Source organism: Heteronotia binoei, chromosome 21, assembly GCF_032191835.1.
Source record: "Heteronotia binoei isolate CCM8104 ecotype False Entrance Well chromosome 21, APGP_CSIRO_Hbin_v1, whole genome shotgun sequence".
NCBI lineage: Eukaryota > Metazoa > Chordata > Lepidosauria > Squamata > Gekkonidae > Heteronotia > Heteronotia binoei.
In genome coordinates this window covers 167,829,916-167,855,042 of record NC_083243.1, presented here as the reverse complement: position 1 = coordinate 167,855,042, position 25,127 = coordinate 167,829,916, and the positions used below count along the sequence as shown (strand labels likewise).

Sequence of the window (25,127 nt, the reverse complement as noted above, 5' to 3'; positions counted from 1 at the left end):
CCCAGTGTCTCCTATTGTACCCTCTAAAAACATCATTCAGAATAATTGTTTGCACAATCCACTAACATTCAAAGCAGTAACAATTAATTGCAATTTTATTCAAAGTTAATTAAAACTTTAATTTATTCAACAAAATTGATGAACTAGATTCAGTGACACCAGATTTACAGAGTCTGATCATTGTTTAGCAAGAATCTTAGATGACACATCTTCAATGTTCAGTACTTAATGCGATGGGTGGGCTTGATGAAGTGATACCAGTTTCCCAATGTCTGGTTTAAAGTCACTCAGCAGGAGTCTTAAATCACCATGTTCAGTAATCTGGAGTTGATTTTTTTTTTTTTGTTGCTGGGAGAGAAGCTAGATGACCACATTAAAACCATGTTCCACCAAATATGTTGGAAAGGCAATAAGAAGCATCTTAACCATAGTGCTGGAAAGTGGTCAGAAATTTATTTCCGTAACCAAAACTCTTAGCACAACTGCTTTGCCTTTAACACAGTGCCATTTTGTAGCTCAACTACTTTTTCCTCCACTACCTCAGCTTCCTTAATATCTGAAAATGGATTTATTACTCTGTCTGGAATTTCCATTGAAAGAAGAGCCTCAAATTGCTCAGACATATCTTCATGCAGCATATGCATGAAGAAAAAAATCTCCAGATCATCATCTTGTATGCCACCTTTATCTTCTGGATCAGACAGGCTCAGAAACTGGTATTTCTCATGATGGCCTATATTGCATTTGAACAGAATTAACTTTGAAATAAACATAAAGATAACAGATTTGGCTTTAATAATATTGACCTTATTACTTTGCAACTTGCAAATTCATTTCATTGAACTTTGCAGACAGTTCTGATACATAAGCAATATTATGATCTCTTTGTATCTTCAAAAAACTCCACAATAGTGTTGAAAAGGTCATAAAAGCATCTCCCATAGTTGCCTTTTGGTAGCCAACGAACTTCAGTATGAAGCAGCAAAATGTTCAAAAACTGCACCATTCTCAACACAGAGCTCCCAAAATTGCTCATTCTTGAGAGGAAAGAAAAGGTCCCCTGTGCAAGCACCAGTCGTTTCCGACTCTGGGGTGACGTTGCTTTCACGGCAGACTTTTTACAGGGTGGTTTGCCATTGCCTTACCCAGTCATCTACACTTCCCCCCCCCCCCCCAGCAAGCTGGGTACTCATTTACCGACTTCGGAAAGATGGAAGGCTGAGTCAACCTCAAGCCGGCTACCTGAAAACCCAGCTTCTGCCGGGGATCGAACTCAGCTCGTGAGCAGAGCTTAGGACTGCAATACTGCAGCTTTAACACTCTATGCCACGGGGCTCTTTTCATCCTTGAGAACATGGGCTTTAATTTTATTCACTGTGTAATGTCCTGTGCAGGCAATTACTTGAGGGTTTTTTGCAACCAGATTTTGGCAATGAAATACACAGTGAATGTTAAAGACATCTGGCACTGCATTTTTCAAGTAAGCAACGCACCCATGCTACTGACCAGTCATTGATGGTGCTCTGGGATTTGGTGATTAATCAAATCTAATAATAAATAACTGGAATTTCCTTGTCTTTGACTCTCAGTATCTGTTCTTAGTTGCCTTGCAAATAACTGTTGAGCCAAACTTTCATCTTTTATAAAGTGCACGCATGCAATAAGCAAAGATTAATTTAATTGCCTGGCAAAGCTGATTCATCCAGCTGTACTGCAAATTCTGTTGTCTTAGTATGCCATGCAATGTATCTTCCACATTTTCAAGGCATTGTGTGGTTCTTAGTGGCGCTGTTCTTCAGGATTTTTGTGTTCCCCCAGCTCTCTGGAGGCTCCTTCTCAGGTCACTCTGTTCTCTACCCTGGGATCCAGACAGCTCCTGCCTCTTTTTTTCCTCCTCAGAACCCTGTTTTCCTTCAGACTCTCCTACAGCTCCCTTTTGGGGCAAAATAAAAATGTAAAGGTAGCCCCCTGTGCAAGCACCAGTTGTTTCTGACTCTGGGGTGACGTCGCATCACAACATTTTCACAGCAGACTTTTTATAGGGTGGTTTGCCATTGCCTTCCCCAGTCATCTACACTTTCTCCCCAGCAAGCTGGGTACTCATTTTACAAAATACCTCCCCCCCACTCCAACAGAGGGCCAACCCCACAGAGTTTCACTTCTATAAACCTAGAAATATTAATATTAAGTGAGCTACAGCAAAAACACTTAGGCAGCTAAAAAGCACACTTCTTAACCAACAGGTTCAGCAACTGAAATCACAGGAGAATAAATACAACACTCAATTAAGAACTTACCAGCAAAAACTAGAGCAATGACAAAGAGACAAAAACACACGGGGTGATGACAGTTTCTCAACACAGCATACTAGTCTGACTGAAGCTCTGGTGGTGTATTTACTAAACATTCCAAGTTTCCCCCAGATTTCAGCACTATGCAAAGGGCGGGGGGGGGGGGGGGGGGAGGTGAAGGTAGTCCCCTGTGCAAGCACCAGTCGTTTCCGACTCTGGGGTGAAGCTGCTTTCACGTTTTCACAGCACTTTTTTACGGGGTGGTTTGCCATTGCCTTCCCCGGTCGTCTATACTTTCCCCCCAGCAAGCTGGGTACTCATTTTACCGACCTGGGAAGGATGGAAGGCTGAGACAACCTCGAGCCGGCTAGCCTGGTCAATAGTAGATGGGTGAAAACATAGTTGAAGGAACCTACCTTCAGCGCTCCCTTCCGACTGCTTTGGGAACCACTGGCATCAATGTTTAAACGTTTATTCCTATGCAACAACCCCAGGAATCAAAAAAATTATTGGTAGAAAGTATTTATATATGGAAACGTCAAAAGTATCTTTCCATTGGCAACGGTAGTTATTAAAACATTTTGGAGAGTTGTCAGCCTTTGCAAGGTAAAGCTCTTTAAAGGAAGAAAAACATGTTTGTAATAAGGGAAGGAGGCAGTGTCTGCTAATAAAGCGAAGGACCGTCAGAATTCTCTTTGTACTAGTTGAATGCAATGACACCGTTCGGCTGTGAAGCAGGTGACTGCAGCGATCAGACTTTGCTCGGTAAATTTAAGCCAAAGCAGTGGCGTCGCTTGAAAAGCTTGCGGCAAGGAGGGCGGTGCCAGTGAGTTACCATAGAGACTACGATTCTGCGGCGTGGCGGGTGGATTTCAACAAACACTTCCGATATCGAATGGAAGCTTTTTTTTTTTTTTTCCCCACTGCCACCCTGGGTCGCGGCTTTCACGGCAAAGGTGCCAGCGACGGAGCAAAAATAAAACGGCTTCCTTGAGACGTTGAAGACTAACAAGCACGCGCGTCCTTGGCCTGGAACCTATCTCTTCAGGAGAACGAGCGACGCCACTCTAGAATCCATGTCACTTCAGCGCTGGAAGATCAGGCTGTGTATGACTGCAGGACAGATAGCAAAGACTATCTCTATGGTCGCTGGGGCCTATGCCTCCTTTCCTAGTCATGACCTTTGCCGGAAGAGAGTGTTCTGCGTAGAGGTTTCCATGGAAACGGAAGATGGCGCCTCGGAGTAAGTGGGGGGGGGGGGTTGGAGCGCTAGAAGCCCCCAGGGAGGCGTCGGGCAGCCTGTTGGTGCTACAAGGTCATGTAACCAGGGGGGCGGGTCGGGTCAGGGCCTCTTGGCTCTCAGGGACCTCTCCGCTCCCCTCCTGCAGGGCAACCCGAGTCCTTGGGCTGAATGAATGGGGGAGCCATTGGCAACGGAGGGAGCCTAACCGAAATGAGCCCCCGTCCCGCGGTGCATTTAATCACAGTGCCCAGCTCCCTCTAAGGGAGGCGGTGGGGCTACAGTTTTGATCCCTGACGGCGATTCCCTTCCTTTCATCTCCTTTAGCCACCATTCTGGAGCCACAGACTCGTGTGCCCTTTCAGTAGAGTTCTAGTGGTGGAATTGGGTGTTTTAAAGTTGTGCTAATGGTTGTGTGATCTCTTGGATGTGCAAAGTTAGTTTGGGATACAGGTATTTTAGGGGATTTTAGGGGTGTGCCTGTGACTCAGGATGAGAAGGGTTTGATGGACCTGCTCCGTGGGTGTCCCAGAGTGAAGTTAGCAACCCCGTTGTCCAGACCAGTGAGCTTATCATGCAACTGTGTGGTACTACCTGTTATAAGGAAGGCTTGTGTTTTGTGTTGCTGCTTCTCTTAGCAACTGCTGTTACCGCCTTAGTGAGGTTCAGTTTTCGTTTTGACAAACATAAACCAATTTTAGCATCTTTCCATTGATTTAGCTCAGAATTGGACTTTTCTGGCAGGTTGGTTTTCAGTGTAATATAAAAGGAGATCTGTGTGTTTGTCTCTGAGAGAAAGCAAGGGTGGCACAAAGGGAGCACATCCCATAGATGCTGATGTTTTAGTTGCCTCTCTCCTAGATCGCCAACTCTCTTCTACGCCTCTGGAGATTCTGCTGTTCCTCAATGGCTGGTATTATGCCACATATTTCTTGCTGGAGATCTTCATATTTGTCTACAAGGGTAAGTTTTTCTTGGCTGCAATTCCAGACTAATGGGAAGGGTGTTTATGGGAAAAGAGACATCTTTCTCCCTGCTTTGCAGATGTGTCTTTGGTTTACATTTTGACATTCTCCTAAAGAAAGTAAAAAGTAAATGATGCATTTTCTATCTTCCTCCACCCCTAGCTGCTGTTTGAAAATTAAAGACCTTTATAGAACCATCATTACGTTTATTTCATAGATTCTCCTTTTTAAAGGAATGCAGTAGGTAGATGTGGGCAGCTGAGTCTTTTACTCTTGACGCATGTTACTGTTTGTGTGCCCCTAGGACTGCTGTTGCCATATCCCTCTGCAAATCTGGCCTTGGACCTGGTTATGCTGTTCCTTTACCTTGGAATTGAAGTCGCCCGGATATTCTTTGGTGAATATCAAAGAATCAGATGTCCCTGGAGCGGTATATTACACTGCTGAAGTGTGAACATCTGTGGTGGCATTTTAGCTGACACATTTCTTACATAATGTTCACCAAGCAATCATCCTATACATTCTGCCACCCACCATTAGTATATTTATTGGTGTTAAGCACAGTATGTGATTGCTGCTGCTTCATTCCAGGCTCTGCAATTCCTAAGATTTTTAAATGAATTGGAAGAGATGAGTAGCCCCATATTAAAAAGGCTTTTTATTGTAGTTCCTGAACTGTCCTGACATGTCTAGTTACCTCTCCTGATCTGGGAAATGGTCAGAATTGCAATATGAGAAGTTGCAAAATTCCCTGCTCTTAATACAAACAGCTTCCTGAGAAGCGGACTTCATATTTGGTCTCCAAACACTGAGGCTTGTTTGCTTTGTGTACTAAGGAAGGCCCAACTGCCTGACTGATTATGCTGTTTGTGACAGGGTCAAAAGGGAACCTGTGTCAACGGAAAGTGCCACTCTCTATCAGCTTGGCTCTAACCTGTCCAGCAGCTGTGATGGCAGCCTACTATCTTCTGCTGCAGACCTATGCTTTGCGTCTGGAGGCCATCCTCAATGCTATCCTGCTTCTCTTCTATGCAGTTGAGCTGTTTCTTGGCATTCTTACCCTGGCTTCCTTCTCCAGGTACTTTTCTTTTTTTCCTTTTGGTATTTTAGGAAGTGAATTTTTTTGTAACTTTTTAAAAAGACATTACTCTTGGCTTACTTGCTTTCTAATCTGAAAAGCATGAAGACTATTAGTATTTTTTACACTTGAGATCTGGGAGAGCCAGTGTATTGATCTGGAAGGGCTAAGGTTCATGTGTTGGGAAAGGTTAAATAAGTAGAGAAAATGGTAGAGGGGTGAGATTTAGTATGTGGAAAGAAGAGCACAAAAATTTGAGAGATTAAAGCAATTTAAAGGGGAGGGGTGAGAGGAGGGATAAAGTACTGATATCAGTCAAAAATGGTCTGTCTCATATACAGGGTAGAGGGTAGTAGACAACTTCTGCAAAATTGCTGTGTACCTGTCTGCCGCTATGTGATTGATATTTGTGATTGTCAGTGTTAAGCATAGGAGCAGTACTGGGATCTTACCTACTTACTGTAAAGCAGTGTTTTGTTAAAGCCAAGGCTTTTTTTTGAGCAGGAACGCACAGAAATGTAGTTCCAGCTGACTTGGTGTCAGGGGGTGTGGCCTAATATGCAAATGCGTTAATGCTTGGCTTTTTCTTACCAAAAAAGTCCTGGTCATTGCTAATGTTCTTGTGTTATGCTCATTATTTTATGCAGTTTGGATTCCTACTGAAAATCGTCACGGATGGTATTGCATGGAATCATGTGCTCTTCATATAGGAAAGAGGCTGCATGAATCTTCTGTTGTCACGGGTATGGCTCAATATCATTTCCTTGAAAAAGCTGGAAGACAACACGGCCACTCTTCTCTTTCAACTAGGGAACCATGAGGACAGTTTTCAAGAAATCACTGGAACCACTGCTAGCCACAGACCCAGCATCACCTTTGCATTCCAGCTGGAGGATGACAAGTTCTATTCAGACTTTACAACTTGGAAATTTAACTCCTGAAAGTTCAGATTATAGCTGCAATTGCTGTGTCCACTGACTTCTTTGGTATGGTATAATCTGATGATGGGCTCCAGTGTTCTAGCATGTGTGCAGTGACTGTCACTGGGGCATCTTTACCCAGTCTTTCCTATGTGTGATCTCCTGTATCCAATCCGTGAAAGGGAAGGGGAGAATGACAATAAGGGCAGTGGGGTTTTGTGTCCCCTCTCCAATTCAGTATTGTTAGTGTGTGTTAAGTGATTTGTGACACTTTGTTTTTCTACTGTATCCTTGGAATAAATATTTATTTTTCAACTATGTATCTACTTAAGAGTTTTTAAGTAGCACATGCTTGCAGAAGCCTGAATTGCTGGGCTTATATAGCAGAGCAAGGTGAGTGGGTTGGCATCTGTCATACTGACTGATCTTGTGCCACTTATCTAACCTTTATGAAACTTAAATTCACAGAAGGGAGCTCTGGTTAAGATTAGGGCCAGCAGTTTGGGTTCTTTCAACACAGATTAAGTTATCTGGGTTGATTGTATTACTGAAAGTTCAGGCATCCAGCCATTTAGTCAAAGAGCAGTGCGAAAAGGCAGGCAGTATGATTCTTTCCAAAAGAGTATAATTGAAGGAGTCAGAAACTAGGCAAAGGGTAACGTTAGGGTACATTGATGTGAGCCCACACAGAGGTTTATTGATGGAAACATCAATATGGTAAGTGCTCAGTAATGGAACACTGTTGCGCCAGCTGCATCTGAAGCCCCAGCCCATAATCGGCCTCCGAGGTCAGCCACAAAAAACTTATTAGATGTTTTGATGAGAACACCAGTGGAAGATGCAAACTGGATGGTAAAATCGCTTGGGTGGTCACCGGTTACCATAACTTGTCCATCTTTATCCAGAGCCCAATAGTTGCTGCCTGCAGGTGAAATATCAAGTGTTAGAAATAAATGTGAGAGGTACTATATAGAAGTATAAGTTTTCCGAACAATCACATACTTAACCATTAAGATATGCTAAAAATGACATTTATTAGAGTCCCATTTAGGAGGGGAAACTCACTAAAGGGACAACATGTAAAAGCTAGACTCAGGTGGTATAGCAACAGTGGCAAGAAAATAAACCACTGGATTAATTATTAGGGTTTCTTCTGATCAATGATTAGAAAGTTATACTTACCCCATAGAAAAGGCCATGGAATTTTTTTTTGTAGTCTGCTGATTCTAGCTGAAGACAGTTCCCCAATTCAGGGCTTGCAATAGTATGGAACAGGAAACTTAAAATATTAAGGATCTACATAAGTCCAACTTGTGCCATTGTTTCTCATGAGGGAGGGAGGGTTAGTCACAGGCAAAATGACAAAAGGATAAGTTGTCAATTTCTGTAGGAGGAATTTGCCTTCAGGATTAGTAAAGGGTCAAGGCTTACAGGAACCCTCACATAGTTCCTTTCTGGCAAAAAAAGAAAAAGAAAAAATGTTCAGTTCCAAAAGTTGCAAACTCTCTTACTTTCAGAAGTAAGATTTTTAAGAGAGATGCGTTTGGATCATTCAAGGGTCTTTTGTTTTACATAAAGGATATTTGCAAAGGTCTCCTGTGGAGAAGCAGTGAATACCAGATTGAAGAGGGAAGGTCTCTTAAATAAACCCTTGATATGAGCACAGAAAGACAATACTGGGTTACTGTCACTATCCCCAGCCACACAACTGCTTGTCTTGAATACATCTCTTCTGAAGAATAGAAGAATTTCCAGTGACCTTAGCTGCTGAATACTGTCTATATAGCCTTGTATTAGCTGACATCCTTCCAGAGTCCAGCAAAATGTTTACAGCCACTTAGCAGTAACAAAAAGTCTGTAATTTTTTTTTCAATCCTCAGATAGAGGGGTGAGGCCAGTCAGGACTGGAATGTAGATGAGACCTCAAGTAGTATATTATGGGCTATAGGAACTACCCAGGGTGGAGGAAGTGTCTTAGCAACTAAATCTAAAAACAAAGGTCTTGCCCAATGAGTGGCTATGCAGAAGAACATCCATGTTCTTACTTTTTTGCTCTCTCTATAATAAACATAAGAGAAGTCATGTTGGATCAGGCGAATGGCCCATCCAGTCCAACACTCTTGTGTTACACAGTGGCCAAAAAACCAAGTGCCATCAGGAGGTCCACCAGTGGGGCTAGAAGCCCTCCCACTGTGCCTCCCCAAGCATCAAGAATATAGAGCATTACTGCTCCAGACAGATGTGCCCCAGGGACAACTTCTCTGTAGAACAGGCTTGAGGTTCTGGACCATGGCCTAGAACATTAGATGCATGAGGGATGTATGGCTTCTTGTAGATAAAAATAAAAGAAATTCTGGCCTTGGTCATTGCTGTTGGTCCCCACATGAATTACCATCTGTGACAGAGACAGCTCTTTTACTGTTTTTCCCCCACAGAGAGATGTCTAGGTGTCCTTGTTGCTGGGATAGAGATGGAGGAAGTCCAGTTAGGATATACAGGGATACTCAAAAGGCAAACATAAACCACTCAAGTGACCATGATCTTGATAAAGATTCATGGGGTTCAGAAAAGATCAGCAAAAATAATGTTATTGGAAGTGCTAGGAACCAAAAGATAAGCTGAGGTTCCTCCTGCAGAAGGGGTTGCATGAGAACAGTGGCAAGTTTCCATCACATCAACTTAGAGGAGTCCCCCTTGAAGGAGAACCTCTATGATAGGCCCCAGGGCTTTCCATTTCCTCACAAGCATGTTAAAGTGTTTGAGTTCTTAGCAATGTTTCCTCTAATTCCCCTCCCCCGCCTACTGAGCAGAGCAGTCCACATGCTGAGCAGAATATAACTGGTGGCTGTAATCTTAAAATGGGCAAAAGGCAGTGCAAGACCCTGCGTGGCTTCAGATTGCTGCTGAGTGGGGCATCCTGTGTTAATGACTGGCCACTCACATGCACAGCTTAGAGAGAACACTGATTCCTAGATCACCCTCAATAAAGTAGGCATCTGAGAAGCTTTTGCATTTTGAGGCTCCAGCTCTATTGCTCAAATGTCCAGAAGGTGGTTGATGGTTTGGAGAATCCTGATGTGTTTCTCTGCATTTCTGGACTTCATTTAGTTGGGTGGTTTTCAAAACAGAATTGGCAGCAATAGCTCTGAAGGACAATGTTGAGGCATCATGTGCTCTGTACAGAAGCAGAAGGTGAAAAGTGGCAGCTGCTGATGAAGAGATCTGAAAGATGTGAGAGTTCTGAAGAGGTCCTGGCCATGAACCTGGCAGAATACAGACTGGGGAACCACCTCCAGGTAGAATCAGAAGACTAAAAAAAATTGCATAGCCTTGCTTGCAGAGCAAGTGGGAAGTGTTGGCTTTCACAAAGATACCCTCCTCCACTGATGAAGAACAGTTTACCGGTTGATGCCCTTCTCCCTAGGGGAGGGACAGTGGCTCAGTGGTAGAGCATCTGCTTGGTAAGCAGAAGGTCCCAGGTTCAATCCCCAGCATCTCCAACTAAAAGGGTCCAGGCAAATAGGTGTGAAAAACCTTAGCTTGAGACCCTGGAGAGCTGCTGCCAGTCTGAGTAGACAATACTGACTTTGATGGACCGAGGGTCTGATTCAGTATAAGGCAGCTTCATATGTTCATATATGTTCTCCCATTTCAGGTACATTGGGCTAGAGGATCATCAAGCCTCTTCTGATTGATCTCTCAATCTGAAAATTAGCTAAATGTGAAAGGAAAAATGCTGGTGAGTTGGTTCCTATCTACAGCAATAATCTGACTATTCTAACTATCCTATGCCAGTAGCTGTCACACAATTTGTGACTTGGGTCAGTCTAAAATCTCTTTTCCCCACCCCCTCAGCATACCAACCAATTTTGAAGTTGTAGTAGCCTTCCTCCGTGAGTGATAGGCTGCTGGCAACATAACTGACGCAATTTGCTTCAAGGCGCTTCATGCCAGAACACAGGCCCACATATCCAGCATCAGTGTGTAGCACCAGTAGTGGCCGGTTTACTAGCACCATCAGGAATTCTTCACTCTTACCTGCAGGTGCAAAAGAAACCCCCAACAACATTCACGTACTGCAAAAAGGTAGAGAAGATCTGGAGGGCTTGAAAATGGCTCAATCACCTTCCTTTTGCTTGCAAGACAGAAACATTTCTCTAAGGGAAAAAAACCAATTTTAATTATTGATATTGGTTTGGGAAAGGGCTGTAATTACCCTGCAATGAGCATCTGAATGTGGTAAGCCACGGGGTCCATATTACTCCAGCATTTATCAGCCTCCTGTAGATTCCTATGCAATTCAAAGCTAGTTTTGATCAACTGCATTTGATATCCTAAGCAACAGGTAGTAAAAGAAACTAGAAACTGCCTGATAGCAACCCATGAACTGTGAAACTCCCCTGACTCCTCCTCCAATCATATAGGAGCAATTTTAACCCCATGTTGCCAGCTGGGTGCCAGTAGCCAGGGTTATGTCTAGGAAAGGAGAGAGCACTAGTAAGCTTTTTTTGTTCTAGCAGAGCTCAATGAAACATCAGTGTGTTATTGTTAGTTCCTATAAAAGGTTTAAGGAGGTGCACATTCAAGAAATTTAAATACTTTATCACATTCTACAATGACAGGATTCTGTAGCTGTCTAGTTACTGGTTGCAAACAAAAAGCCCCAACTCTTGGATCTCTGACATAGCACACAGCCTAAAGGCTCACAAGCATTTAAATTTCATTAAGAAGCAATAACAATTTTTGCCCTATTTCCCTTCTCATAGCCTTCAAAACTATTGTATCAGGGAACCACCAGACATTCAGAAAGAATACTGTGACAAAGTGGGAAGGGAGAATTAGATAGAAAACACCACCCTTTCAAGAAAATTTAAATGTCCTTGTCTTTGGAATGTGCTATTGGCCATTACATCCACACATTACTGGGGAGTTTTTTAATACACAGGCATAACCCTTCACCTTTAACTTATTGTATTTACTTATTGCAAAGTAGGATGTGCACTTCACTTTCTTCCTTTAAGGCCAACACACAGGAGAGAAAAGGCCTTGTAAGCCAATTCCATCTCCAAACTATCTAAAACTACCTTCATGTGGGGCAGTGTGCCATTTCTCCTCATGCCCTCTACTCAAAAGAAGAGAGGGACTAAAAGTACAAAATTCTAGACCCTGGTCACCATGGAACCTCTGAAGGGTGGGTAGGTTATGTGATTTGTTCTCCTATAGCAGGGGTGGCCAACAGTAGCTCTCCAGATGTTTTTGCCTACAACTCCCATCAGCCCTAGCCAGCATGGCCAATGGCTGGGGCTGATGGGAGTTGTAGGCAAAAAAACATCTGGAGAGCTACCATTGGCCACCCCTGTCCTATAGCATTTTGATTGGAACTAGGAGGTGTAAGAAGTTTGGATGTCCATGACAGCTGCCCATGACATGCTCAGTTGTCCATGCATGCATGCCCTGTGCCTATAAGAGAATTTCTCTCCCACTTTGTACCTGCAGCTTTGGGAATTGCCAGAAGCTGTCCATTGGGTCGCATGGACACATATTTGTCACCTATACGCAGCAACACCTTCTGATCCTGATACTGGAGTTCAAACCAGACATTCCTGTCTTTTTGTTTGCTGCTGATAATGCAGTCATTGGGACCCTGCAAAGAGGAAAATAGTGGGTGTAAAGGCCTCACTTTGTTCTTGTATCTCATTGAACAGTATATTACCATCAGGTCCCATTTATTTGGATTAGCTATCATTAATAGTTGAACAGCTTTTCCAGTGTTACAAAAACTTGCAAAACTATTTTAAAGACAAGTTACCTATGAAACCATAGAATAAAAAACGGTTCTCTTTAGCAGTTCACTATTCTGGATAGTCCATGTAGGAAGAACTGCTTTACTTGTTTGCTGCTGCTCAATTCACCCATTTTATATATAGGAACATGTTTGTTTCACAGGAACAGGAAGGCATGGATGCTAACAAGGCTGTTAATGGAGGATGGGCAGCCATGCATGCCCACCTCCTCTACCTCCCCAATGCTGCCCATGCAGTTGCCAGCTCTTACTCCTTACATTCTCCTGTCAGTTTACAGATGTTTATGCTGAACAACTTGCCATTACTTTAGTTTTGATTACTTAAAATGGGCACTATGAAACCTCATAACTTTGAAAAAACACAAGAGATTTTCACCCAATATATAAACACTTGGGGGGGGTGGAGTCACAAACATGTAAATAAATATTATATTGCTACACCATCCGACATATTTTTCTGTAATTTGGCTAGACTGTGCCTGTCAAGAAACAGAGACTTTTTTTTTTTTGCAGTCCCTAAACAATAGTTCAGATGGAAGCCAAGAAAAGTTTTCTGCTCTCTGAGAAACCAAGGCTGAGCTGGCTGTGGCTTATGGGGGCAGGGATGGAAAGTTTTCACAGCTGTCGGAAGATCATTGGGCCTAGCAAATTCAAGGCCACCAAAGAGGGCCTAACTAATCCCATTTTGCTGAAGCAAGGACTCTGCTTTATTGGACCTGATACAGCAGCAGTGTCAGGGTTAATTGACAGCTTTATCTGCTCGGTTGTTATCTGGTTAGCAACATCAGTTGTTGGTCCAGTTACATCATTATTTGATTGATCAACTAGAACCATGCCAACACAGGTCAAGAGGCATGAAGGAAAGGCCTTTTATTCTAGTTTTGCTCAAAGTCTGGATTATAACTAGCTTTGGGACACCTCTCGATTCTGGGTGGGACCAATTGCCAGACACCTGTTGGACTTAGGAACTATCTTGGATTCAGTCTTGTCAAGGTAACATCTAGACTGGAACCAATGCAGGAAGTGGTGATGGCTACAAGCATAGACAGCTTCAAGAGGGAATTGGATGAATGGTTTGGAACACTTTCCCTATGAAGAAAGGTTAAAATGCTTGGGGCTCTTTAGCTTGGAGAAACGTCGACTGCGGGGTGACGTGATAGAGGTTTACAAGATAATGCATGGGATGGAGAAAGTAGGGAAATAAGTATTTTTCTCCCTTTCTCACAATACAAGAACTTGTGGGCATTCAATGAAATTGCTGAGCAGTAGGGTTAGAATGGATAAAAGGAGGTACTTCTTCACCCAAAGGGTGATTAACATGTGGAATTCACTGCCACAGGATGTGGTAGTGGCTACAAGCATAGCCAGCTCCAAGAGGGGTTTGAGTAAAAATATGGAGCAGAGGTCCATCAGTGGCTATTAGCCACAGCATATTATTGGAACGGTCTGGGACAGTGATGCTCTGTATTCTTGGTGCTTGGGGGGGGGGGGCAAAGTGGAAGGGCTTCTAGCCTCACTTGTGAACCTCCTTTTTTTTGGGCCACTGTGTAACACAGAGCGTTGGACCGGATGGGCCATTGGCCAGATCCAACATGGCTTCTCTTATGTTCTTATGAACATATGGAGCAGAGATTCATGAATGGCTATTAGCTACAATGTATCGATGGAACACTATGTCTGGGGCGCTGATGCTCTGTATTCATGGTATTTGCAAGGAACAGAGGGAGGGCTTCTGGAGTTCTGGCCCCACTGGTAGACGTTCTGATGGTACCTGGGTTTTGGCCACTAAAGTGTTGGACTGAATGGGCCACTAGCCTGATCCAATATGGCTTCTCTTATGTTCTTAAAAATACTTAGGCTCGTTATTTAACTTTATTACTTTTCTCTAGCCATTCACTACTTTTTAATTGTATATTCTTCCACTTTAATTATACTTTGTGGGCTTATAGTCTGGGGCTTCAATCTGAATCCAGTACATTAGCCCATATTGGCTACCAAAATAACTTTTCTGGAATTCACCTTGTAAGTGTTCTGCCTTATAGATTTGACTTTCTTGTTCTTAGATCTGAGAGGAATAAAGTCTTGGTCTCTTGGTCTCTGGCTGTCTAGATTGTTAACACAACTGGTGGCAGTGATATTCTGAGGTGTGAGGACTTATACTGTAGCCCTTTTGTCCATTTGTCTTGCTCAGCCCATCACCTTTAAACTGGGCTTGGCCTTGAGGTCCTTCGACAAGTGCCATTTATCAGATAAGATTGTTCATGCCAACTTCCATACTCTTGGGGCAAATGTCCTTGACTTTATCGATAGAACTTTTAGGCTAGATAATGGTAGAAGACTGAAAAATATATTTAAAAAATAATTCCACCAGGGTAGCTATATTAATCTGTTGGGAACTATATTAATCTGTTGGAGCAAAATAAGTCTAGTGGTATCTTATGTCTCTGTAAAATAGGTTCTGTTTTTTTTTTTTATTTCAGGACCCTCTTGCCGTGAATGTGCTGCAATTTCAAATCCAAACTTAAAAATTAAAAACACTAACAAAATTTAATCCAACGTATTCTATTTATGTTCTACACTGTGCCACATCCTTGATTACATTTTGTATTTGTCTTCCATTACCTATTTTCTAGTCAGATAGGAGTGGTCCTCACCCACTCGGAATGATTTGATTGGGTAGTATTTCAAACTGGTCTCTCTTTGTAACATCTCCCCATTTTTGTTAGTCTTTAAAGTTATCACTAGGCTGTTGTATTAATTTTTGAAAAAAGGGCCCTATGACCCTCCTCCACAACTCCAGTTTCTTGTAGGAATAATTTGGGAAGCCTACTCAGTGAGGATCATTTGCCTGCCAAAGATCATCCATCAACAGGAACATTCACATGAAACCATTATTCTCTTGACTTACAGGCCATGGGCAGGGCAATTAGTTCCATGCCTGGGCAGGAGGAAAAGAGGACATCTTGAGAGACAAACTTGCCTGATCTAATAAGTCATCCCTCTTAACATGCAGACTGACTCACCAAGGCCATATATGTGCCACAGTAACCACGGAAGCAGACTCTCTTTGTGTCATCATCAAAAAGCAGTTGGAAGATCTCTGTGTTCCCTACAGCCATGGCGTTAGCATACAGGTCAGCACCTGGAAGGTCAGCAAAACAGAAGGCTCAAAAAAGGGAAAAAAACAACTCCAGCTCAAAGTAGTTCCACATGTCAATACTGTTGACCATATCTAACCAAAGTTACTACTGTTAAAATGATGCAGGGAATGAGATAGAAGTTTATATTCTACATGTTAAATAAATAATTTTTTTTTTTTATTTCTATTTGGGGTTGCACTTACCTGTAACTGTTGTTCATTGAGTCACCTTTTGCACAGGTACACATGGGGACTGCATGATTGTAGGCCTGCTGCAGAGAAGAGTTTCTAAGCTTTCAAAGAAGTTTCCAGGTCCCTGGAGTGCTCCCCCTCCCCTCTGTGAAGATCCCCCTTTCCCACCCAAAGGGTCATATGACAGAGGTGGGGCAAGCACTCTTCCCTCAGTTTCCTTTGTCACCATGAGGAGACTTTTGCTTGGTTGCAGCCCACAGTGGGGAAAGGAGGGAAGTATGTGTGCCTGCACAGAAGGCCACTTGATAAACAACGGTCACAGTTAAGTGCGATCCCATTTTCATCATCATGGTTTCTGTGCAGTCCCACATGGGAAAATAGCTAGCTCACTTACAGACAAGGAGGGTGTGGGGCTGATCAGTGGAACACCACCTGTAACACTGCTTCTCCACTGCAGCGTCATTTCTGGAGTCCAACATATAGTGCTTGACAAACATAGGAATGGACTGCATTGCTGCTTTGCAAATGTCCTCTAGAGCAAATCTGGCTTGGAATGCTGCCAAAGAAGCCTGTATCCTCTTCCCTTCTCTTAGCAGGGAAGACTTCTGAAACCAGGGAGTTTGCTTGGGAGTGGCAAAACGTGTCATCATAGCCTTCTTCTCTGATCCTGTATAGGTTCTCCAGCTTCTTCAATGAGGCTGGGGTCAATGCTGGCTTGACGTCCATGGATATATCTTGCATCCCCTGTAGAATGGGGCAAGCTATGGGTCCTCCTGAGCCAGGATTGCAGAACACCTTCATTTAGGGTCAGATGGCTGATGTTCTGAAGAGTGGAACTCTAACCCCAGAATCCATCTTGAGGTCCTCCGTGCCAATGATAGAGCCAATGGTTTGCCAACTGGGTCATTGGGAGATGGCATTGGGAGGTGGCATCATGAATGGGAATGGATCCACAGATTCTGCTGCCACTGGTTGGACGGGTGCTGACCAAACTGCTTCTTTACTAGGACACTAATGGCAACACTTCAAAGGTTTAATCTTCTGATGACTCTAGAGGTTGAAGAGTCCATCTTGACAGCAAAGTTGTTTTTGGATGCAAAGATGGGTCAATCTCAACTCTTGATGGCAAGCTGTGGTGTCGAGGGGACCTCAGCTTAAATAATCATTGGTGTCAACATTCAACTCCAAGGGGAGTCAGCTTTGTCGGTGGTGAGACAAGGAGATTTGTGGATTCCAAGAGGATGGTGAGGCTTGGCCCTGTGGAGACTGAGACTGTCAGTCTCAAAATGAGACTGAATGGCAATGACATGATGGTGATTGAACTAGACTGCAGTGGGAGCATTTGACCTTTTTCTTAGCTTTCTTCAGAGGCAGTTCTGAAGCCAAACTGATAACAGAGGGCTGGGCTTGCACCTCTGATGTTGAGGGTGTTGGTGCTATAGTCATCAAATGGGCTCCATTATCAAATTGGGGCTGCTTTCCCTGCACCCAGGGCTTTCTCCTATAAAGCAACTTTCAGTCTTGCTGCTCTGCCCTCTCAAGCATTAAAGGTAAGTCAATGGCATGCTGGACAAGTAGCTATGTTGTGGCCCTGTCCCAAACTTAGAATACATGATCTATGATTGTTATTCTGGGCCATTTTCGCTCCAGGATGCTCACACTTTTTGAAAAGAGACATCTTACTGATTTTGTAGGTAAGAATTTTTGAAGTTCTTTGTGGAAAACCTCACTGGAACTCATCTTTGAGGCCCCGTGATGCAGCTCTATTGGAAGCACATCCTCTCCTCATGGCAGCAAGAAGATAACAGAGGGAGGAGTGTTTGTCCTGCCTGTGTCATGTGGCCTTTTGGCTGGGAAAAAGATCTCTGCAGACAGAGGGGAGGGTGAGCATTCCTAGAGACTAGAAACTTCTTTAAAATCTTGCAAGCTCTTTTCCGTGGCAGGTCTGCAATCATTTAGTCCCCAGGTAGGACGGCATAGAAGCCACAATGATGAATTTTTTTTAGGAGGAAGACACATATTTATGACATTATCCACATAGAGATTTAAGTAAATACAACAGATCTGAGTCTGGGTTTCAAATGCTTCTTCAGAGCTGCACAATGAATGCTATTACCACCAGCAATGACTGTGGATACAACTATATATTGTGAATGGCAAGTTGATTTTCTCTTAGCCTTAGTTTTCCACCGGTTTATGAGGAAAGACAGTTTAGTTAGGAGAATCCTAAAGCACTTAGCACACTACTATAAAAATCAGCTTTCTATCCCATTATACTGGTGTGGACTGGCCAGTTAATTTACAGAGAAAGTTCCTGATGGGATCCTGCCCTGGGAGGTCACTGGCAGACAGCAGCAAACAGAACCATGCCCCAGTAGCTCTGCCATTATCACAGGGGCCAAAGTGTTTAGACCCTTCATGTTAGGTTAGTGTTAGCTCACCAGCTGTCTCTTCCTTTGCCCAAACTGCCTGAGGCCAATACAGGAAGTAACACTGGTGCTGCTGGCCAGGCCTGAGCTGAGTGGGCCCCGCAGTACTGGCATGGAACCCTGCAGGAGGAGCCACTCTGCTTGCTTTCTACACTTTATTACCATACCAACTATGATACAAAAATGAAGACAACCCTCTTAAAATGTCACACACACAAAAACATTAATAGCTGATATAACTGTAACTTGTATGTGAATGTAAGATACCCTCCTCCCCATTTGACAGTATGCCCAAGAAAAACTTAGCCTAGCATTTTAGAAAACAGTGCATTCTGTTACAGATCATGCAGATATAAATTCAATCAGAAGTTCCTGGATGACTCAGCTTGGCTTGCTCCAGACTATTTTAACTTCCTAGCCCGCCCCTGCATACCAGCTCAGCGGCTACATACTCCACGTCTTCACAAACATAACACAGAAAGTGCTGGTTTTTAAATCTCACCTGGTCTGCAGCAGATAAACTTGTTAGTAGAAGAGGAGCGCATTGAAACCTGAGCAGGGCTGGCTTCTATGCTGAAGAGTTCATCTCGTCCAGGCTTATCCATCTTTGCTGTTTTCATAGTACCCTCACGTGCAGTCAAGTATTTTCCTTCTTCATCCCGCAGGGCCACCAAGCCATTGTTCAGTTCCAGGGAATACATAGTTTGGGGGGTGACTTCCGGCACCAATGAGCCATCAGGAGCCAACAGTTTGCCAGCCCCAGTCCTCAATCCATACTTCTTCACTGAAGACAAAGGCAGGAGAAGCAATGAGAGAGAACAACAGGCACTTACTCCCATGAAACAGTGTCCAAACAGATGGCAGCAAATTAGCATGATGTCCACTCATCATTTCCGTGCAATTTTACAGAAGAGATGCCCTTGAACTGCCATATATTCAAACACTTGCCAGCACCCACATTTGTCCTTTCCCATAGTATTCCACTCATCCACAATCTCTTGAATCCTTTCCAAGACAATGTAGTAAGTCTCAGTCTCTTGTTTTAATGTGTTACTTGAGGTTCACTGGATATTATTTTTACAAATAATTCCAGAGGGTCAGGCAAGGTCGTCTGTTTTGTTTTATGGGAAGGATCCTACTAGCTTTTCTGCTCACTGTTGGACAATTCCATTTCTCACGGCTGTCCCTTATCCCAGATAACCTTTGTCTATGTGACTCCCACAACCCCAAGCACACACTTTTTGGTGGTCAAAAATGTCCCTCCCTTTCAGCCAGTGGAAGAGCTGGTAAGATCCAGCTCTTTTCTGACCTGAAAATCACAGTTCTTCAACAAAAGGAAGACTTCAATGTGAAACAGTTGAATTGGGCTTTATTTCAAGGTTTTATACTACACTCCTCCCCTAAGGAGACTTTGGAATCTTATCTCACTATATTTATGGCTTGTCAATGAAACTTGTGACCCTTGCAGGTGTTAACTAGCTTAACATAACCAGTAGATTACCACTGTATTTTGTTCTGATTAGATCATAACTTTACATAACTACATATTGCTCTGTACTTATTCATAAACTTTATTAGCCACCTTTCTACCTTGTGGCACTCAAGGTGGCTTACAAATAAAACAGTTAAAACATATAAAAGACGTCACTTTACAATCTCAATTAGAACTGCCATTAAATGCACACTAAATTAATCAAATGTAATCCAATATAAAACTGTCCTCAGCAGCCTCTTGAAAAACAAAAGTAATGGGACCATGCATTTCACGATTCTGTGTCCTGGGTGTTTGTTTGCTTTCAACCCTACGTAAAATGTATGCAGACTGACAATTCAGTCAGAGCCTGAAGAAGTGGGTTAATAAAAACTTATGATGGAATGAAATTTTGTTAGAGTTCATAGTTCCAAAAGACTCCTAATGGTATTTGCTGTTTTTGAAATGAAGTTCATATTTGTTTTGTTGTGCTTGGGTTCTAAAGGTTGTGTAAGTCTTCTTGTAGAACTTATTTTCTGCTATTAATTTGGGACAAATTCATGACATAAGAGCTAGACATTCTATCCCCAGTTCAGATACATCTGGGAACACCACCACAAATGCAGCAGAGATGTGGATTCCCATTATCACTGAATGTAGGCATACCTTGATTTGCACTACAGAGGGAGGCTGAAGTGGATGCTTTGCACTTGGATGTGTTCCAGAATACAGAAGTATGAGGACGTTCTATATCCCACCCTTGGTTCAAATCCAGGAAGTATATTTATGGGTTAAATCCTGTACAAAAGATCCTGCGGGGTGGATTTGTGCCAATTCTCTCCCCCATGACAGCCCTCCAACCATACTGCTTTTGGGGGTACTCCACCCCACCCCTCAGCAGCATTTGGGAGGTTATTTTAGTCTGCTGCAGGATTGGGGAAGTCGCTGTTCTATGCATTTCAACAGGATCATGATTTGCAGTAAGAACAATGACTATCAGTTACCCAGGCTACTTAGTGCTTTTAAATAAATTGAAATCTGCGCTATTCACAGAGATTCCTGGGTAAACAGAATTGGAATTCACCTGGTATGGGGCAGAAAAATTTCCTTCTTTCATCATTGTTTGTCTCCGACTGAAGACCTATTGAGGAGATGCAAATGACTCAAGCTTAACTTATTTACATATCAAAAACATGGACTGATGGCTTGAAACTTTCCCAGGCAGATTCACAAATAGGGCAGTCTTGCTAGAACTTTTTAATAATTCTGTTTCATATACACACTATCAAGTTACCCACCCTCTGTCCACCTTACTACTACCATGAATTTATGCATTTAGATCTTCATGCACAGTTATGCGTACAGTTCACTGCTGTATGCAACGAGCTCTAGATGGGATATTATTCCCACAGGCAAGCATCATTAAAGCCAAAGGCCATCCTTAGAGAAAAGTAACAGGTGCAGTGAGAAAGGCTCTACCTGACACAAGACTCTCTGCATCTCTGGCATATCACCCTGCCACTTCTGGTTTCCTTTCATACCCTGACAGTCATCCCCATAGTTTGACGAAAATGGAATTAAGGGCTCAAACAATAATTTCTGTGGACAACAGAAGCAATGGTAAGCATGGCAGTTGTAGCTGATCTCATAAAAGTAGTAAAATGAGATGAGTTTGTACTGGTGTGTGTTTCAAAAACTAAATTTTAACTTTGTTTCATTATTTCAGAAAGGGCAGGATTATCATTTTCCTTAAATATCAGGAGTATTGGTACCATTTTGAAAATCTATTTTAGGAAATTATTTCAGGCTTGGGAATACTGGGCAGCTCCACTTTTACAATTTTAATGGGTTGTAGACCTAACCTCCAGACCTGGAAGCCAGGTCTATCACCCACTGGAAACAGGCTTGGCCTCTGAAGTCCAGATGCCAAGTGCATTGCCCACTGAAAACAGCAGAAATAACCTCCCAAATCCAAAAATTTCAGGTGTGCCTTTCTTCATTTTGAGCATTTCCAACCCAAAAGCAAAGAGGGAATTTCAAGAACCGTTTTGGATCAGAAGTATCTAAAATGCACACCCTGCAAAGGAAAGGCCTGTTGGCTTTTTTTCTTTTAATTAAGGGGGGAGGGGTAGAGAGAAAAAGGAAGATGTCCTATGGGTCCAAAAAGAACTTTTTAATGCTTATTTTTTTAGAGTAACAAAAAGAGTTTTTTAAATGGAAGGACAAAATAAACTGAATTCAAATTATTGCAAGCAGAGCAGGAGGAGCAGAGCAAGATTTTTCTGCCTCCTGCTGAACTCCCTTAAATTCTGTTCCTGGAAGTCAGGGCACCCTTACAAACTATGCAGGAGAACAAGAGAAGGCCTGCAGGATTGGGAGCAATTAGCAAAAATTGCCCGCTCCCACCAACAAAAGTGTCATTCTATTAGCACAAATATCACCTGTAGATCCAATTATGTACATGGAGGGGGGAGTTTCAGTTACTTGTTGCTGGATAATCACTCCATCCCTCCATGCACACATCTATCGTAGTCCTAACTACTCTTCTATGAAGTCTAGATTTTAGCCAATACTGCTTGAAGAACCAAGACAGCTCCTAAAAATGGTTTGCCAGTAACTTAGGTGTGTGGCGAGAGCAACAGGAGGAGGACCGATTTGGCACCATCTCTGAAACCAGATTATCTGCTTAACTACTATAGAAGGCTTTCTGTACAGTCAAAGCATGTCCCATGTATATTTAAGCAATTATGTAAAATTCAAGTTTTTTTCACTTGCAATAACATAATTTTTCATTGCACTCATCCAGACTTTTTTAAGTGCTAGAGACCAGCAAGTTGTTCTCACTATATCATCCCTTCTCCTGAAGCAAAACTTCATTAAGAAGTTTCTCCTCTTACGCAGTCACACACACAAAACCCAAGAACTGTCTGTTGCTTATCTTTTCACTCAGAAAACATGGTCTTGCATTTGCTATCTACTTACCTTTTCCTGTAGAGATAAATATTGCAGGTTGAGGCCTAGGGAAATGTGATTTCTTTGCAACCGAAGCACAGTCTTGATGACGGTTGTGTATACTTTGTGTAGCAAATAGTGGAAAATGCATATTTAATATGCAGCAAGCCATTTGGGAAGAGCAGCAATGAATGGAAACCGTGAGCATCCCAGTTTGGCAGACCAGAGCCAAGCAGTAAAGCAGCTACTACTAAAAGTTGGCCCAAATCCGTTTAAAATCACCACGCACCTTGTTATCAACAGGATGTAGCATTGGCCGTTATATTTGGGGTTGTTTTTTTTCTGAGATTCATTGATTATTTCATTTTAAAATAAAGTCAGTTAAGTCCTCTCTACCTGTTGCATTTTCCTGAGTTTTCAGCCATGTGTTTCTCAGCACAGGATTTGATGGCATAAACATGATCTTTAACTTACCCTTGACATCCTATGCAAAGGGAGAAAAGTGGGAAAGTTCCTCCACCCACCTTTGAAATCATAGTAGACAGTGATGACTGATTCAGCACCCCAGGGCATGTCACGGTCACAGCGCAGTGCTCCAGCTTTCTCATCACAGCGCACGTAGCGCTTCCTGTTGGGGCTGTACATGGCGACATTAGGGTGCACTGCCAAGTGAAGGGTCCATTTTTCAGTTTCAGTGGCAGCCTGGGCAAAGCAGGTAACGTTTTCCTCTGCCCCACCCAGGTAGCGCTTAGACTGTTCATTCTGCAGAGACACCTGACAGGAAGGAGGGGTGTGGAGTCAGCCTCGTCACCCAAGATAGGAAGAACAGGAACACTCTCATTAAAAATGAAGGTGAAACTATTTTGTTAGCCTCTGGTTTTATAATCACCGCATCACCCAACTACCTTCTTATGCCTAGATAGTTGCTAGGACTGCATCTTTCCTATCATGCCACGCTTATAAAGAAAAGAGTGACCAGGACACTAGACTACGGTAGTGGTTTTCAACCTTTCATACCATCAATCGCTATCAAAAAAATATGCGTTCCATCATAATCAGGAAAAAGGCCTATTTTCCCCAAGAAAGGTACGTGTTAAAGGTATTCTGTCACTATCACTACCATGCCAAAAGATCATAGAAGGATAATCTGTGGCAAGCAGGGCTGGCAGGAGACAGCACATTACAATGGCAGGCAGACACAAGGACTGAGGGAGAGTGAAGTCTCAGCTAGACTACTTCTGCATCCCACCAGTGGTATGCATACTCCTGGATGAAAAGCCTACGGTACATCCTGGTAAGCACTGCTGTATGTCCTCAGGTGAACTGTTCGAGCTCATCCATGTCTCACTAACCCACAGGAGTTGACATCCAGTCTGCTTGGCCAACAGGGGCTAAGTCAGGCTTCGCAGACCATTGCCGTGACTTCTCAAGTAGAACACAAGAAAGTTGTAAGACCGAAGGAACATACTTAATCCTGGGATACTTTGCACACTCATAAGTTGCACACTGCATCAAGCTGGGGGAATGGGAAATCGCCCTCTGGCTGCAACTCCTAGAGTCCAGTCACTAGCACAAGGGGCTCACAAAAGACATTCTTGCCCCCTCATCAACTGTTCTTAAACTCAGCACTCAGTTGACTCTTGAACAAAAAACAATAAAATAAGTTATACTTATAATGCATATATCACTAGACAAGAAACTAGCAAGGGAACATAAGAGGTGCATAAGCGGTCCATCTAGTCCAGCATCCTGTTTCATGTAGATGCCAACCAGTTGCGCCCTGGATGTCACAACAGAGCACAGGGGGCCTCCCTGATGTTGCCTCCTAGCACTAGTATTCAGAGGTTTAGTGTCTGTAAGTGGAAAGGCTATCAAGTTCTACCTACATAATGTTTTACCAACCACCCGAATCTGCTCTCCTTCTGAATTGCATCTATTGCTATATAGCTGGGGATATGACAGTTGTGCATGACCATACCTTCCCATCAGGATACTGTTCCAGGAGGAAGATGGTCTGAGGCCCTGGGCGATCCTGATCACATGTGACTTTGCCATTCGAATCAGCTGCCAAGTAGCGCTTCAGGGCACTGAACAAGTGAAGTTTCTGGCCAGCCCCTTCTCCTGGGCCAGCTGCCCCAGCTCCCTGTGGGGTCACAAACTGAAGAATCCACACCTGGCGGGGCTTCAGCTGCAAGCCTGTGGCTGTCACCTGGAAACGAAAAGGTTCCGCAGTCAGGTATCTGTTGGCAGCATTGACAAGGCCAAATTCCAGTGAAGCCATGATAGAAACAAGGAGCCTGAATAGCAGCAGCTCTTCAGATCTGCCAGCTGGTCCCACTTAAGAACTGCCCCAACCCTCAAGATCATAATGGGTGCCTAGCAACCAAGTAGATCCACCCTCAGCATTAAGCTCCGCCCACAGTGGCCAGTTTTGCCTAGGCTACATTCTCAAACTACAAATTTCACTCAACACTAGGAAATCCAGCTATCCCTTCACAAGAGGACTCTTAGGAGGAAACATCATTCATAGAAGGCATGATAGGCCAGATCCACCCATCCTGCCATCCCATAACAGACCCCACCTGACAATCCTCAGAGTCCCCTATCCTCCAGGAGCTGTATTTCATGGACATCAGTGGGCTGCAAC

The 25,127-nt window shown here is 43.2% G+C and overlaps 2 protein-coding genes across 3 annotated transcripts; one reads left to right on the top strand and one right to left on the bottom strand.

The window, feature by feature from the left end:
- Positions 1–3,051: 3,051 nt before the first annotated feature.
- Positions 3,052–6,809, top strand: TMEM216 (transmembrane protein 216). Its single transcript, XM_060262274.1, has 5 exons — positions 3,052–3,534; positions 4,393–4,494; positions 4,801–4,893; positions 5,373–5,574; positions 6,222–6,809. Exons 1-5 carry the CDS (start codon positions 3,522–3,524, stop codon positions 6,235–6,237), a joined length of 426 nt encoding a protein of 141 aa, XP_060118257.1. The 5' UTR covers positions 3,052–3,521; the 3' UTR covers positions 6,238–6,809.
- A 356-nt stretch (positions 6,810–7,165) lies between these two features.
- LOC132589341 (fascin-like) lies at positions 7,166–24,837 on the bottom strand. 2 transcript variants are annotated; one of them, XM_060262055.1, is made up of 8 exons: positions 24,459–24,837; positions 23,005–23,254; positions 20,613–20,669; positions 18,560–18,841; positions 15,321–15,439; positions 11,991–12,138; positions 10,359–10,538; positions 7,166–7,416 (listed from the first exon to the last, which is right to left on the bottom strand). In XM_060262055.1, the coding sequence occupies exons 1-8, from the start codon at positions 24,759–24,761 to the stop codon at positions 7,220–7,222; spliced, it is 1,536 nt and encodes a 511-aa protein (XP_060118038.1). In that variant the 5' UTR covers positions 24,762–24,837; the 3' UTR covers positions 7,166–7,219. The 2 variants fall into 2 exon arrangements, with proteins under 2 accessions (XP_060118038.1, XP_060118039.1); XM_060262056.1 differs by lacking the exon at positions 20,613–20,669.
- Between the last annotated feature and the right edge of the window lie 290 nt (positions 24,838–25,127).